Source organism: Lactuca virosa, chromosome 1 (genome assembly GCF_052849685.1).
Source record: "Lactuca virosa cultivar CGN04683 chromosome 1, Lactuca_virosa_CGN04683_v6, whole genome shotgun sequence".
In the NCBI taxonomy this organism is placed as follows: domain Eukaryota; kingdom Viridiplantae; phylum Streptophyta; class Magnoliopsida; order Asterales; family Asteraceae; genus Lactuca; species Lactuca virosa.
Window position 1 is genome coordinate 78,666,446 of NC_136426.1, and position 18,375 is coordinate 78,684,820.

Genomic DNA, 18,375 nt, shown 5'->3' on the forward strand with positions numbered 1-18,375 from the left:
CCACAGCTCCAAAGTGATTATTTTGTTGCGAGTTTGGTCCAGTTTGCTTTGAAATTTTTATTAATGACAATTTTGCCCTTACTTTTTATTTTTTTAGTTGTTTTTTTATTTATTTAAAAACATTTTAGAATTTTCGTAATTAAAAATAAAACAAAAAAGAAAATATTACCCCCTATCCCTACCCCACCCTCCCCCTACTCTTTCTCATCCCACTACCAGTTATGCTATCACCACCACCACCACTGTCAGTCACCACCACCACCGCTACCACCACCGTTGGTCACCAACAACCACCACTGCCACCTCCGGTCACCACCAACACCATAACAACATAATTTTTCCATATCTGAATACCAAAACACTCATATAATTCCTGATCTATAATTTCAAATTAAAACTCAAGAACTACCACCACTATCTAATGAATCCAAACATATTTTTTCCAGATCTGAAAACTTAAACATTACATTTTCCTTATCTGTAACATCAAAATCAAGAACAATCTTTGTTAACCCATTTGTGGATATCATCTTCTTCCTCTAAGAAACCCTTGTTTCAGCGTAGATGCACCTTCTTTTGCTATGGTGGTCGTCTGACGAGAAGAAGAGAAAAGAGGGAGATGGAGAACGGCTCTAGGGCGGAGAAGACGTGCAAAACCTGATCGTCGTCGAAGGTGGCTTCAGCCTTCAGTAGGTCCGATCTGAAAACCCCAATAAACATCGAATCGTTCGTAAGCGCCTCCTCCAACCACTTTTCCTTTGTCATCTGATCTATTCCGATTCTTTTTAAGTCACTGTTACAGAGAGATGATTTGAGGAGCTTCACAAATTAGGGTTTCAGCCGCCACCCTTCTAGTTTCTAGGGTTTTAGACGTCGTTTAGGGTTTCAGACGAAAATCTCACGACGAACAGATCTGGGTAACACCTTACATCGATGCTTGAACACAATCTCTATCACCGCTTCTTTTTTCAACCTTCCTCGATCTGTTGATACCCTCTGTTTCCTTCTTCTTCGAGCTTCATCTCTGAAAATCGAGCTACCACTGTGGGATGGGTTTTCAGATATGAAGAGTAGGAGGGTTTTTAGATCGATAGATCTGAAGAAAGTTTTCAGACTTCACCGGCGTAGATCCGTTCTCGTCTAAGGACATCGGAGACCTGAGCTTGTGACTGAAGACTACGGTTGGAGAGATGAGGCAAAGAGGCGTAGAAGAAACATATCTCATATCTGGTTTTGGTTTGATGAGAGAGAGAGAGAGAGAGAGAGATAGAGAGTATTTTATTTTTGTTTTATTTTAAAATGTTTTCTAATTACTGTAATAAAAGAAAAATATAAAATAAAATAATAAAGGGCAAATCCGTCATTATAAACTGTTTCAGAATTTTTGGACCAAACTCGCAACAAAATGAAAAGTTTGGACCCGTGGTGCTAGTCCAAACTTTTTTGGACCAAAGTGACAATTTTGAGCTAACCACATGGACCATTTGTGCAGTTTTGTCTAATTTTTTTACCATTAAAACCATCATATTTTAAAACATTTTCTAATCTGACCACGATAACAGCTATATATATATATATATATATATATATATATATATATACATATATATATATATATATATATATATATATATATATATAGAGAGAGAGAGAGAGAGAGAGAGAGAGAGAGAGAGAGAGAGAGAGAGAGAGAGAGAGAGAGAGAGAGAGAGAGAGAGAGAGAGAGAGAGTTAGGTTCAAATGTTTTCACTATGTATTGTGTGCATTTATGATTGATTCTGGACCAATCATTTTAGTTATTTTAAGAAAGTAATTAATGCATATTAAATGCTGAAGATGTAATTAATACCCATTATATCTTCAACATGTAATATGCATTAATTACTTTCTTAAAATAACTAAAATGATTGGTCCAGAATCAGTTATAAATGCACACAATAGATAGTGAAAACAAAATAACCTAACCCTATATATATATATATATATATATATATATATATATATATTAAACATCTAAGAAAATACCTTTATTAACAATGTTTTCTGATTTTAATGTTTTTTTTAACAAAAAAAAATACTTTATTTTATCAAAATAAAATATGATGTCTAAATAATATTTTTACAAAAATATTGATGAATAACAAAGTTATATGAATTGGTTTATAAGGCCCTTAAATTATTTTTGTTTTCCTTCAAGGTTTAGACTAAAGCGTGTATGCTGCATTGCTACTCTGTCAGGATACGAAAATTGTTGGACAGTATATTTCTATAATAGCCCATATATTCCTTTTTCTCTTTTGTAGTGTTGTAGCGATTTTTTGCACAAGCAATCCACCCCATTGAAGATAATGATCTGATCGTGGTCAAGTCCCCTTGACTTTACTTTCCTCTACCTTCAGTCACTGGTATTTTCTACCCAGTAATTTCAGTCTCTCGAATTCTCTTTTACACTCCATATACAATCATACTTCCAAGTAATTTCAGAACCGATTTAGTGAAGCACAGCCATCACACAACCAACAATGGTCAGCACTAGACGAGATACTCGGTCCACTAAAAAAGTTTCAGAATCGTCTTCTCTACTACAAAGAAACTTGTCCCCTGTTAAAACCGAAGAACCACAGCTTGATGACCCCATACAAAATTCTAGTAAAAGAGTAGGAGAGACGACGTCTGCCGCAAGCAAAAGAAGCTCGGCACGTCTTGATACGCCACCGACACTCAACGCTGAAGATCCTTATACGGTGATGCAAACGGACATTCCTGCTGAGAAGAAGACACCCGAGGGTTCTCATGGAACTGTAGATTTATGGCGTGGGATTGCTGTGGGAAGGGAGGTGAAAGAGCTTCTCGAGGCTGTCGAGCACTGCTACCCACACACATTTCAACGGGTTCAAATTCGTGTTACAAGGTTTTGGTTGGGTAATTTGAATGAACTCCATGTAGCCATAAAACGTTTCATGGAGTCATCCGTGGATGCACTGATGGAGGAGGAGATAACCGGCTTTCATCAAGATTTTAAAGACTTGGAGAGTTTAGGATTCGATCTCACGTGGGCCCACAAGAGGCTAAACATGGTTGCTAGGCTCAAGTTTGGAAACGAGCCTTTACATAAAGAGTTCATGGCCTTAGAACAATCGTTAGGGCCGCTGAAAGAAAGGTGTGATGGAACAAGGAAACAGTTACTGGAATTTCATAATATGTATAAGAAGGCAAGTTCAGAATATGAAGATGCTACAAAGGCTCGAAACAAGAAAGCAGAGGAGGTGGCACAAGAGTTTGGACCCGACTTTGATCGCATATTAAAGGATCGTCTTGGTTTTGGTATGCTGCCAGGTTACTATTCCTTAACTCGCATTGTTTAATATAGCTATTGGATTTTGTGGCACAAAGAAGATATTCGAATTTCCATTATAAATAATGTTGTTAAAATCGGAATTGTGATTGTAGGATCATATGATCTCATTTTAGGTAAATTGATCTCAGTCATACCTGATTTGTTTTTGGGTGAGATTGGAGTATGATTCGTAGGATTGTTACCGATTATTTTTAATATTTTGTCTTGGATGAAGTACATAGAATATGAACCTAATTTTGAATTGATTATTTTTAAAGGATGTACTAAAGATGTACTACTTATTATTAATTGAACGATTAACTTTTTTTTTTAACGGCAAAGTAACTAACCTACTCCTAAATAACCATCTATGTTTCCACCGAGACTTAAACTCATGACATCTCATATGATAGGGTCACTCCTTACTGATAGTCGAAAATATGCTCTTTTATGTTTAAAATGTTTTTGATACAATTTTACCATCACGATCTTTCAAAGCAAAAAATGATCGTATACCCGATCTTGACCACTTTGATTATAACATTTATTTAGAAATAACTAACTTAAATATTAGAAAAATAGACTTGGAGCTTGTTTGTTTCACGGATCAGAATGTATTAGAATGGAAAACTTATTCGAAAATGTGTTTGGTTGATAGACCAATGGAATTAGAGTCCATCAAATTCCATTTAAATCTATGTTTAAAGGTGTCTAACATCTTTGGGGCAGGCCAACGGATTTAAAATTATTAAAAATACAATTTTATCTATTTATTTAAAAAAGTAACAAATGAAATGCAAAGTTTTATAAGATATTTCACAAAAAAAGTAGAAATCTTTGAAATCCGAAACTATCATTTTTAGTTAGTTTCATTATGAAATTAATCAGGTCAAAATTGAAAAGTGTTTTTTGCTCTTATGATTTAGTTTTTATATTTTCTTTAAGACAAAATTGCAAAAATGGTCCGTGTGGTATATATTTTTTTGGGTTTAGTCCAAACCTCGAGTTTTTTGGATTGATGATCCTTTTGAGCTAGTTACATGCAGTTTTGGTCTCTGTTCAAACTAAAAAGACTATTATACCCTTAATGAATTAAATTTTCAATTTTCTTTTACTTTTTAAAATTATTATTATTATTAAATATAAAATCGGGCCCACCTCTATGTGTGTGTGTGTGTCACCACATCCCAAAACGTATACCACCACCATCAGCTTCTTCAATCTCATAACTCAATCTATCTTCTTACCTCTTTATTCGTCCACCTCCTGTATATATATCACACACTTTTTTAATTCAAGAACTAGTACGTATATCTCTTCTCTGTGGAGAGTTAAGACCGACATCTCTATTGAAATCAATCACTCTTCTCCTCCACCTTCTTGTCATCGTTCTTTTGGGTTTGATTATTTTAAAGGAAGGTTAAGAAATAAAGGTACAACCCATTGAAGCACTTGGGATTTTGGTTTCCAAGTCTTGTTTTTTTTTTTTTTTTTTTTTTTTTTTTTTTTTTTTTTTTTTTTTGGTTTTGGTCTCGTAAATGCAACCTCCGATTGGTAAATAAGAAATCGAGTTTGAGCTTTCATCTTCACCCCTGTTTTCCAAAATCCAAAATCTAGAATCACCTTCATTGACCCATCTCTTGTTTCCTTTCATCTTCACCCTTGTTTCACTCACTTCTTAGTTGCCCAGATCTGTAAGTACCCACATCATTCTTCAACTGCAAACGCAAAGAATCACAATTATAAGGAATCAAAATGCAAAGGGCTTACCATCCCCTTATTCTCTTCTGACCGAACTTCTTTCTGAGGGGAGGATAACGAATCCTCGTCGTAACCAGGATGATGGTGATGAATCTGCTGATGATGAACTTTTGATGAATCGATGTGTGGGGGTAGGATTCGGAACGTGCTCTGGCAGTTGAGGTTGAAGTTGTGGCGGCGGTTTGGTTCAAGGGCTCCGGAAGCAGTCTGGCGATGGTGGTCTAGAGTGGTTTAGGATTTTTCTTCAAAAGAGTATTTTTTCTTGTTACGATCAAAGAAAAAAGAAGTATGTTCTTATTCCAGGAAGGATATATATATATATATATATATATATATATATATATATATATATATATATATAGGTATGTTCAAATGTTTCTCACATGTATTATGTGCTAGAATGCACCAATAAGAATTTAGTATTAATTATATGTATATTAAATGTTATCCATACTTATAATTCATTTTTATAGAAACTAATTAAATTATTCATTAATGTCAACAATAATATTCTTTCAGAATGAATTCATATCTAGAAGAATGAGAGTGTCTTCCAGCAGAATGAGAGTGTATTCTAGTAGAATACCCTCTCGTTCTTCATATTCCATGCAACTTTATTGTATTTTAAGTGAGTGAGTCCTGAAACAAAATACGAACTCATATATAAAAACCTAGATGCGAATTTATTCTGAAAGAATGTTATTGCTGACATTAATGACATATTTAATTAGTTTCCATAAAAAGAGAATTATAATTATGGATATCATTTAATATACATATACTTATGGAAATCATTTAATATCTATATTTATTTAATTAAATAATTATTTAATTTACCAAATTCCTATTGGTGCATTTTAGCACACAACAAATATAAGAAACAAAATAACATAGCCCTATATATATATATATATATATATATATATATATATATATATATATATATATATATATATATATATATATATATATATATATATATATATATATATATGTGGGCCCAAATTAGTTATTATTTTCTTTTTCCTTTAAATTAAATAGAAAAAATATAAAAAAATATACCAGAAAGGAGATTTTTGTCTTTTCAGTTTTCCGAGGGACCAAAATCACAAGAAAACATGGTCAAAAGGACCACCAATCCAAAAAAGTCGAGGTTTGGACTAAAACCCCAAAAAAATGCATACCATAGGGACCATTTTTGCAATTTTGTCTTTCTTTAATATTTTTAATTTTAAAATATTAATGGGCCTAAAACACCTCTTTCTCTCTCTCTCTCACACACACACACACACACACACACACACACACACACACACACACATATATATATATATATATATATATATATATATATATATATATATATATATATATATATATATATATATATATAGGTAGAGGTTCATTTGAGACCACCTATATTTTGTGAGACATGGGGACCAAATCTTAGCCGTTGATCAAATTTGATCTTGTGGCTCATAAAAAAAGGGATTAACACTAATTAATCTAGCTGATTAGTTAATTAGGGGTAAATTAGTCACTAGGTTAAATTTAAGATGATCAGGTTAGCTTAATTTTCACGTCATCCAGAAATCATCTCACCTGTTCCGGTTTTCTACCAATTTACTCGATGAAACAACATTCCTTGTTCTTCAATTCAATTTGATCGATATTCTATCTCCAATCTTATATTCTTTCAACCGATAATCGATTTGATTTGGACATTGATCGAACGATGCTAAATCATAGCTTTTAAATTCACGATTTTTGTGTTCTTCGAGTTCATGTTCTTGATTCTTCTACATCTGCAATTGATAAGCTGAGTGATTTTGATCAATTTTAACTTTGTGATCATCGATTTCGGTAGAGGTTCAAGTGTTCAACGATTTCTGCTAATCTTCATCTTCAACAATTGTTTACGATCTTTCAAGCCGTGAATTTTACTCAACATCATGAAATCGTCAATTGATCAAGGTTTGAGTTTTCATCGATTTCACTGTTAGTTGCATATAACGTATTCAATTTTTAACCTAGTTCATGAATTGAATCATCAAGCTATTATCGATTTCTCCAATTTATATTTGTATGATTTGTGATTTCAGCAATCAAACATCATCTGTTGTTGAGACATCCAATTCAGCAATCAAATATCATTTGTTGTTGAATTTGTTTGAGCTAGAAAACAATTTAATCTATAATATGTTATTTGACAATGCATCATCTATTTCATTGTTTGTTTTTTAACTTTCATTCAATCATTATGTTTTTCAGCAATATGTCATCTGTTTTCTTTTGATTAACATCATCTATTTGATTTTCATTAACATCATCTTAGTGATAAGTTCATGATAAGTTCATGAGACTGCATGTTATTCTTATAGAATATTGTACATACATTGATATATCAATAATGATAACAGTTATGGATGATTTGGATATGCATGACATCGAAAACAATCATCTCGATGAAGAAAATCATCAGTTCGGTTCTAATGATTCAGAGATTCTTCATAACGAGGAAAATCAATCGGAAACCCAAGATAATCATTGCTTTCATTGTTAGTTGCATATAACATATTCAATTTTTAATGTAGTAACAGTTATGTATGATTTAGATATGAATGACATCGGAAATGATCATTACGATGAAGAAAATCATCAATTCAGCTCTGTTCAGAGATTCTGCATAATGATGGAAATCAATCGGAAATCCAAGGTAATTCTATTACTGATATCGGTTATTCTTTATAGAATGATGTTGGCGATAAGTTCATGTTACTGCATATTATGCTTATAGAATAATGCACATATAACATTGTGGTTTTTTATGATTACAGTCATATGAATGCAAATTATTCTGATTATATGTTAACATGGTGGTATATTCTTTTTTGTAGTTCAAAGTGACAATGTTGCAGCACAATATGTCTCTTGCAAACAATTCATTGGAGCTGATGGTTCTTTATTTTGGATTCCAGAGGTTGAAGCTAGTTGGATACCTACTGTGGGTTCAATTTTTAAAGATATCAAAGATGCTATTAAGTGGTATAAAGGATATGCATTAAGATCTGGTTTTGATATTAGAAAATCAACAGAGAGGAAAAAGAGTGGAATCACAACTTCGAAATATTTTATATGCAATAGAGGGGGATTGCCAAACACTTCTACCTTAGACACAATTAGTGATGATCATAACAAGCAATTGAGAAATAGTAATTGTAAACGCACAAATTGCAAAGCTTTTGTTGCATTCAAAGTTATACCACATTCTTCAGAAGTTTACCTGTGGCGCTTTGAACAACAACACAACCACAAATTGATCAATCAAGATTGTATGCATCTTTCAAGAGCTAAACGTCAGTTGGATGTTGTTGATCAAGCTTTTATACATAAGCTTTCGAGTGCAAAGGTGGGGGCAACTACAGCATATAGGCTAATGTGCATTATAAAAGGAGGATGTGAATTTGTTGATGGACTAGAGATAGATTGGAAAATTTTTACAAGGGATATAAATTGTCACATCGGGGGCACTGATGCAAATTTGTTGATTACAAAGCTTCAGAATCGTAAAGAGAATGTTACAAATTTTACATACGAATACAGATGTGACAAGAAGCAGTTAAATGCTCTCTTTTGGGCTGATGACACTTCAAAACAAAACTTTGAGTTATTTAGGGACGTTGTTTCGTTTGACGCAACATATCGTACAAACAGGTATTTATTCTAGAATTATAAACATTTTTAGTTATATATTCTAATGGTATTTTTTTGTGTTTTTTTAGGTATTGTATGGTATTTGTACCTTTTACTGGCATTGATAATCACAAAAGGTGCGTCACTTTTGGAGCTGGTTTGTTGTGTAGAGAAGATACAAATTCCTATATTTGGTTACTTCGGTCATTCTTGAAGTGTTTTGGAAAAGCACCAATCATGGCCGTGACCGATCAAGATCCAGCAATGAAAAAAACTATTGAGATAGTATTGCCATACACAAAACATAGATTTTGTATGTGGCATATCACAAGTAAACTTCCATTGAAGGTACTAACATTATTGTTATATTCTTATCAGTATAAATATGACATTATTTTCAATATAAATATGACATTATTGTTCTTTTCTTATCAGAATATTAAATGGCATATTTTTTGTAATTAGAATAATATATTAAATGAAACGCCTTTTTATAGTGTATTATATTCTTATTAGAATATTAAATGAAATATTTTTTGTAATTAGGATAATAGATTAAATGAAATGCCTTTTTATACTATATTATATTCTAACAGAATAATATATGAATTGTTTTTGAAGGTAAGCTGGGAAACAATGAATGAATCAGATTTTAAGACGGACTTCAATAGTATAGTATGGGACTCCAAAATTGTTGTGAATGATTTTGAAATGAGATGGGATGCATTAATGGTAAAATATAAGTTGCAAGACAATAAATGGATGAAAGATATGTTTGATTTGAGAAGCAGTGGGATTCCAGCCTATTTTAAAGATGTACCGATGTCAGGTCTAATGAGAACAACTTCTCGGTCGGAAAGTGAGAATTCAGCATTCAATAGGGTATCGCATCATGGTTATACGTTAAACAATTTCATGAATGCTTTTGAGTCTGTTATGGAAAGGCAAAGGAATAATCAGATCAAATTTGATTTTGATACATCTACTATAATTCCAATCATCGAAACACCTCTTGAAGATATGGAGAAACATGCATCTATGGTATACACCAGGACTATTTTTCTCATGGTGCAGAGGGAGATTCTTCATTCACTTGTTTCTTGTTCACAGAAGAGTGTTACATCAGGCGTTGTTTCTGACATATGCATTGTCAAACATAAAAGGACAAATATATCAAAGAAGAAGGTAGTAGTTGAGAAAAAAGAAAAAGTTGACATCGATTCTGAATGGAATTTTAACACAAGTGAAGGTGATTTTGAGGTAATGTTGACATTTTAGAATATACTTAATATTCTAATAATTTTGAAAAAATATTCTAATTTTTCTTTTTTGAATATACTTATTATCCTAATACTTTTGAAACAGGTTGAATTCAACAGAGAAGATCTAACGGTGAAATGTTCATGCATGCTTTTTGAGCGGTTTGGAATTTTTTGTAGACACATCTTCTGTATTCTAAAGATTTATGACATACAAGAGATTCCGTCAAGATACATTCTTAAGAGATGGAGAAGAGATATTATCCCCACCACAGTTTTGAAAAGGACGTTTAGATATGGTGATTCGTCTGGAAATGTTGAGAAGGTTGCATACAAAGCTTTTTCCATGCTTGATCAATGCTTGTCTTCATTAAGTAATGATGACAAGAAGTTAGAAGAGTTCATGCAGAAGCTTGAAGTTTTTATGACTGATATTGGTGAACAAGGTTCAGACAAATTACCGGTTACAAAAGAAGCTCATATTGATAAACTTTACGGAGCTACTACGAATCCTGAAGTTGTTGATGTTGAAAATCCACCTATGGTGAAGAATAAAGGTTCTGGTACAGGAAAACGTTTAAAAAGTGCTTTGGAGAAGGCTACTATTCAAGGTAACAAGCAATCAAGATCATGCAAAACATGTGGGGTTAAAGGGCATAATTCAAGGAAATGTTTGACATTGTTGAATAACTCCAAGGTACAAAGTGCATAGTTGTGTCTAGAAATATATTTCGATTTTTTTCGTATTTCAATAAAGTTCAATAATACCATATAGATAAAAGTTTGAATTTTTTAGTTTGGACATTTTTCAGTTGTTTTGGTTTGTGATGATGTATGAGACATTTGGGTTGTGATGATGTGTTATACATTTGAGAACATATTGATTCTTCTAATATTTTCAATCTTTAATTTTTTGAAGTATATACGAATGATTGCAGTATAATGCTTTGTTATCAAAATATTATAATACAAGATTATGCATGTAAGAATGTTATATAGGCATATGCAACATCTAATATTATTCTAATAGAATACTGATGCCATTATACATTATTCTATTAGAATATTCTACCATGGTCATTAAGAAGTGATCATAATACCTACTATACATTAAGTATTAATCACCTAATAAACCATATCAAGTTTCTTACATAATACTAGGCATCATTTTTTTTTGTCTAATTTGTTCAAAATAATATAGATATTAGAAAAGGAATTGTTGTTAAGTCACCATAACCACATTTATCAAATTCCAAACTTCTATCAAATTCTATTTACTACCCATTTCCAATTCATCCATTCTTTTGATACCTTCCTCTAACATCTTTTTTCTAGTCGCATGATCAAATTTTCCAAATTCGATTGCCTCTTTGATAACTCTCTCCTTGTGGTTGTTGATTTCATGTGTAGCAATCTTAACAGAATATAAGGCACACAATTTTACAAATTGTACATCTTGCACATCACTGCCTTTTTCCATTTCCACATTCCACTTTCCTTGCTTTTCTCCACAATATTTTTCCATATGTCTCATTAAAAGTGCTCCATTCTCTGTTGTCAACTTCTTTGTGTTCCAGTCAATTTTCATCATCTTCACTGTTGTTGATCGCAAACCTTCGATTTTATTGATGATAAATGTAATTTTCTCCAGATATTGTATAAAGTACAATTTCTGCAATGTATATTAAAAAAATTACATTATTCAATCTATTATATTGTAACTTTAATACATTTAATAAAAGTAAATGAAAACTTACTAATGATGTAGGTGTCATTCCATAAGTTTCTTCTAACGATTTTGTTTGTATGCTGTCTATAATATGAACTTGTGGATATGTTAGGTTGAAAACAACAGCATACATCTGATCACCATTATGTATTGGGAAAACCACCTGCAATTCCAACAAATTGATCAAAAAGTTAACATAATTCCTATCCTTTAATAATGTAATATTTTAATTAATAAAATATTCTTACGAGTTTAAGATCATTGAAATCTACATTTGCCTTGAAATTAGATAGAAACTTATCAACACGAGTCTCAAAAGTTAAAAAACGCTCGTCAAAAGATTTAGTTTCATCTAACAACTCAGAACTCTGTAAACATAGAAAAACAGAAAAATTAGAATATCTTGTTACAATTTACAACTAAAATATAAAAGTTCCAATTGTAAAAGAATTTACCATAATTTTGGTATTGAAGAACAGGCGGTATGGTTTACTTTTTGATTTTTGTTCCTCGTAATTTAGAACAGCAGCCCAAGAATCAATCACACGATGATGTATAACATGTTCAGGCCGCATGCTCTCAAAATCTTGTCTATGCATAATCTCTCCCGTATTTGTTTCAAAAAGTACCTCCCTTAATTTTAAACATGAACAAAAAATATGGCATCAACATTAGAATAAATATACACATGTATTATACCAAGAGTTAGTGACTTACATTCTATTTTTATCCTATGCACATCTTATTAGAACCTGAATCAAAAGAACATTCTGCAAATCGATTCTATCAAATAACTTCACAACTTTATCCATATATGGTGATTTGTAAGAACTTATATCATTCTCCCATGTGTCACCATTTTGAGATTCAACCCTTTCATGTGATCCCTTCTTTTTGTTTTCATTGTTTTGATTATCAGCACTTGAAAAAATAGGATCTGAAAATAACTTAATGAACTTCTCTTTCAATTCATTTGTTATATTGACATCTGGGAACTTTGATATACAATCAGAAACAATTCCATACATGTCCTCCTTTCTTGATGAAACTTTATTGAACATCTTATCAAAGTTATCCTTATATTCCTGAAAAATAATAAAATAATAGAATTATGAGCATGTAATATTTTATCATCTCAGAATATCTAGAATATTTACTATGAACCATAAGCATGTAATATAAGAATATCCAGATTTTTATAAAAGCATACTTTAACCTAATATAAAAAGACATTAGAATATTTTTCTTATATTAAGTTAGGATATAATTAAAATATATTCTAAAACATAATTTAATAATATATTCTACTTAGAATATACCTCAATACGTGTGTCCTGATTCTCATTCACCTGATTTTCATTCTTCTCACGTTCTAAATTTGAACTTTGTTCACTTAGATTCCCAACCCCAAATCCACTAGCTTCAATCTCAAAAGATTGTCTTTCCTTCAACTTATCTGATGTCCACATCGTAACTAATGGTGTTTTACGTTCTATTTTTTGGAGCTTGCATTCAATTTCATCACAGTAAATTAGCTGCATTATTTCAACATCATATTAGATATCCATTTTTAAGAAAAAAATAAGTATATGAAAAAACATACCAATAGCAACAACATTGGGCCTCTATAATAACACTTGGGGTTGTCTGGACGCCATCTCCCTTTTGAATTTTTCACACAGTACAACAAATATGCACACCAATCGATTTTAGAAATGCCATCTACTTCAACAAGTGCTCTAACTGGAACTAAGTTGTTTGTCCCCATAGGAATGGATTCTGCAAACGTATTAACAAATAAAGCTATGAAACCCAGCTTGAAATTCATATCCACTTGTTTGGATTTTTGAATAATCTTCTTGTAGTTTGTTGCATTTGACTTTCCACCTTCAAGTTCCTTCATCCATCCATCAAACACTTGATGATCTTCACTAACCATGTCCAAGTCAAATAAGCTTTTTCCAGTTTTGGGTAAACCAAACACTTTATGAATTTTTTCCTTTGTGATCTTTATTCTTTTTCCTTTAATCAGAATACTGTTTGTGCCTTCATCATAATGCTTAAGCACAAAATGGCAAAGTTTTAAGGGAATACTCTTAATGTTGATCTTCAAAAATGCTTTAAATCCCATCCGTTTCACCCAATCTTTTTGTTCTGATGTCAAAGAACTTACAACATCTGTCATCAATCCAGGTGTCGATCTAGTGTTTATTGAAGGCAACTCCTTCAATATATCTTTCACAGTCTTTTGCTCTTTCATGGTTTTTTGTTTCTTTATTGCTGCACGATTGTCCCCACTATTCCTCTTCCTTTTTGCTTCTTTAATCTTTGTCACTCCTTCAACATATTTTCTATCACCGGTTCTCTTTTTTACATAGATTTCTTCATCAGATTCATCATCTAATTCATTACATCAGTCATAAATGTTAGTAACACCACAAAAATCCAAAAATCGTATATCATTTAATTACAAAGTAATATTCCAACAGAATATTATACATATACACTTATTATATCAGAATATTCTATGAAATTTAATCCAAAAATACTATATCATCTAAGTAAAATGTAGATATTTATTCAAATTATATTATTTATAAAAAATTAAACTCAAATGTTGCAAAATCCTATATCAGCTAAGTAAAACAACAAAAAATCAAGTATTACATGATTTATGATATAATAATATATAGAATGTGTAATATGAACCATAAATATTTCATATCATAGAAACATACTTTCACATCAATAAACAATAGAAAAATACTTTCACATCAAAATACCAAGAATTTCAGTTATGATCCATAAGCAATTCATGTCAAACATAGGCTATGAAAACTATTCTTCGAAACACTCTAATATTTCTATTGTTCCATAATGTTGGAATTGTAAAGTATAAAATCATAATGATGTAAAATGCTTCTGCTAACTCTAATTGTAAATGCCTAATCAATAATAACAAATATGAATTTTACCTATATATGATATTCTTGCTATTAGAATAACATTAATACACAAGATATTATAGTACAAATACAATAATTGATGATATACCTTTTTTTTTCTTTGGCTTTTGCTGTTGTATCGGCTGATTCATCAATAAGCTTCAATGATTTTCTTCTTTCAATTAGTCGTTCGGCTATTGAAGTTTTTTCATGAGTTTTATCCATATACAACCTTCTTGCTGTTTATTGTCATTTTCATAATCAAATTAGGAAATAATAATTGATTTATCATATCCAAATATCTAGAGTAACATTTAAAAATATTCTATTAGAATAAGATTAATAGAACATAGAAAAACATTAATAGAATATAGAATATTTTATTGTAATACATAGAATAACATAAACAAATGAGATAAATATTTTATTAGAATACATAGAATACACAATATATCATTTATTCTTTTATATTCTATTATAATACATAGAATAGTTTATTAAAGTATATAGAATAACAGAAACAAATTAGATTAATAATTAAAAATATTATATTAGAATAAAATTAATAGAATATAGAAAAACAATAATAGAATATATAATATTTTATTATAATACATAGAATAACAGAAATAAATGAGATAAATATTTTTATTAGAATAGAATAATTGATGATGTACCTTTTTTTGTTTTTCTTTTGATGTTGTAGTTGTTAATTGATTGATCGACTTCGATGATTTTCTTTTTTGAACCAACTGTTTGCCTGTTGAAGTTTCAACTTCACTATTTCTACCCAGTGTCATCATTTTTATTTTTGATTTTGTCATTCTTGTTATAATATTAGCTGCATGAAAATAATTAATGTTAAATACACTTTAACTGTAATCTGTAATAGAAAAACACTTACATTTATTTTAAAATTATATTCTAACTCATCATAATACATACACACAAAGAAAACAGCATATAAAGATATACATAATAAATTTAAAGCAAATTGACCAATATGCCCCTGCACTGTTTCTTTATGAGATTAAAATTACTCGAATTTTCTATAAACACAGTTACATACATACACATTAAAAACAGAAGCAAATTGATGAATATGTCCCTGTACATAGTATTTTTTCCATCCACTTACCCGAGTGATGCTTGACTTAACCATGCATAAAGTTTATACAATGATTAAAGTTTTGTGTAAAAGAACAGTTAGAAGTTGAATCACATAGTACGATGTCAAAAGTGGAATGATAACTCTCTATTTTATCAGAAAATGCAGAAAACACATATAATAACTTGATTGTTAATTACACAATTTTGTTTTTGTTTATGTGATGAGTTCTATACTAATTCAGATCAAGTTCTGAATTATTAGAGGACATAATATGCAATTGTTTAATGGAAAAAGTTTATTATTCTTATTCAGACCAAGACCACCAGGACCAATACCATGAGAAAGTTTCTTTTCATATCTGCCTTGAAAGCACTTGTGTCTATTTCCTTTTTCACATACACACAAAATCTCAAAAGTAATAAATAAATGTGTTTGGTTGGAATCAAAACTGAATGCCCCTGCAAATAGATGAAAGGCTAAAACTTTATTTATCATTAATCCAAAGAATCTCACATAAGAATGTATTAAATGTAATATAAGTAGGGGCATATTTTTGTTATAAATACATACTCAAACAACACAAAAACGCTCATATTCTCAGCTGTGAAGCCTTTGTGTCATTGTCTGTGCTGAGTATTTCACTAAGAAACAAGAGCCCGATGCCCTAATTATTAGTATGTAGATATGGAGACTGGAGGAACAATAGAAGGTCAATTCTCGAAGCTATATCGTTGTTTTCAAACGGACTCAAGGATATAAAATGATAATTAACAGAACTATTGAAATACCTGGAATTTCTTGAGAAGTTCTGGTAATAATGGCATTTAGGTGATCTGATGGTGTAGATTCCGAAGCACGTGTTGATGTAGCCATTTTCGTTGATAAGAAATACTCGATAAGAATGAAATTAAGTAAGTTTAGGGTTTTATCGATGTTATCAAGTGAAAATCGGATTCACAACATCGAAAAATGAAATTGATACAGGGAGAAATCGAAGATGACGAGTTCAAGAGCACAAGAAGTTAGGGTTTTGATGGAGTGTTTAAAACCGAAAATGATAAGAAGTTTTGGAAGAGGGTTTTGAGAATACAGATGAAGAAATTGAGTTTTTTTATTTTAATGTTCTTCCATCGTGCATAAGTAGTAATCTCAAAGTTATTACATTTGTCCCTTTTTCGTCCCTGGAAAATAAGTCCTAGTATTTTTAGTCTCTTTTAATTTAAAAACTTACAGTTTGGTTCAAATATTATTTTGATTGTAAAATAAAATTACTTAATTACAAATATTCTAAAACAAATATTTTCATTTATTCTAAAATTTTACTTCTACTAATAGAGACAATGTATTTTTTTTCTAAAGTAAGATGTCCTAAAATATACTAAAATTTTATTATCGTAATTTTTTATTATTGTAACATGATACTAAATCTAATTTCATTTATTCTTTTTATTAAAATATTGTAAAACAAAATTACATATTATATTAAAACGTTTTATTATTAAGTATTTTAATGAAACCAGAATAATCAGAATAATTCACATAAAACAAATTAGAATAAGCTTAATACAATATTAACAATATGTGTTTTAATCATTTATCATTTTACCAAACAATTTTTCAATCAAATAAATAGGCATCATCAAACAAAAAGTTTAAACGCTATATATCATTTACTATTAAGCAATAAATATTTTATCAAGATACCAACTAACTGGTTTAAGCATATCATTTACCAAAATATCAATGGTTTAAGCATATCCTCAAACATAAGCATTTGAAAAAAAAAACAAAATAGAAAATAAAATGTCTGTATGTAATACACCAATATAAGAAATTTTCAAACTTTCTTCATTTCCAAATTGTCTCTTGCTTCACTGCCTTCTTTCACCAACATACACCTAGTTTTCTTATCAAGTTTTGAAAATTCCAATGCTTCTGCAACATTCAATTTTCTCTGCTTGTTGATTTGATGGTTTGCTAGCTTAGCAGCATAAAATGTACGCAACTTTGCAATCTTCTTAGATGTCCTAACACTTTCTTCTCCCAGTTCCACATCCCATTTTTCTTCTTTCTCACCCATGTATTTTTCCATATGCCTCATCAAAAATATACCATCATTATATGTCTTAGTTTTTGTTTGTCATGCCATTTTCATTTTCTTTGGCTTCGTAGATTTAAACAAAGAAACCTTATCCCGCCGATTGTTGTCCAAAAACTTTGAAAAGTACATTTGCTGCAATGCATATTAATAAAATACCATTATTTTTCTAAAATGATAACTATATTAAGTAAATAAATCTTATAAGAATATAAATATTATATTTTATATTCTAATCAGAATTTATTTACTAATACATAGTGGTTTTTTAAAGTAAACAATAATGATTAAAATAAAATTTTTAGATTTATGCAAGAAACATTTACCACAAGTTTAGGAATCTCTCCATAGACATCTTCTACTTTTTTGGTGTATCTTATGTTGTCAATGATTATATGTTCTGGATTTGTAAGGTTGAAAAGAAGACAATAAAAATGACCAC

The 18,375-nt window shown here is 30.5% G+C and overlaps 1 protein-coding gene across 1 annotated transcript; it reads left to right on the forward strand.

Annotated features, from left to right (window-relative positions):
• Nucleotides 1–7,508: 7,508 nt before the first annotated feature.
• LOC145115652 (protein FAR1-RELATED SEQUENCE 5-like) lies at nt 7,509–10,982 on the forward strand. Its single transcript, XM_079051997.1, has 9 exons — nt 7,509–7,656; nt 7,714–7,814; nt 7,936–7,945; nt 7,996–8,812; nt 8,881–9,139; nt 9,413–10,051; nt 10,157–10,747; nt 10,863–10,870; nt 10,970–10,982. Exons 1-9 carry the CDS (start codon nt 7,509–7,511, stop codon nt 10,980–10,982), a joined length of 2,586 nt encoding a protein of 861 aa, XP_078908123.1.
• Nucleotides 10,983–18,375: the final 7,393 nt, after the last annotated feature.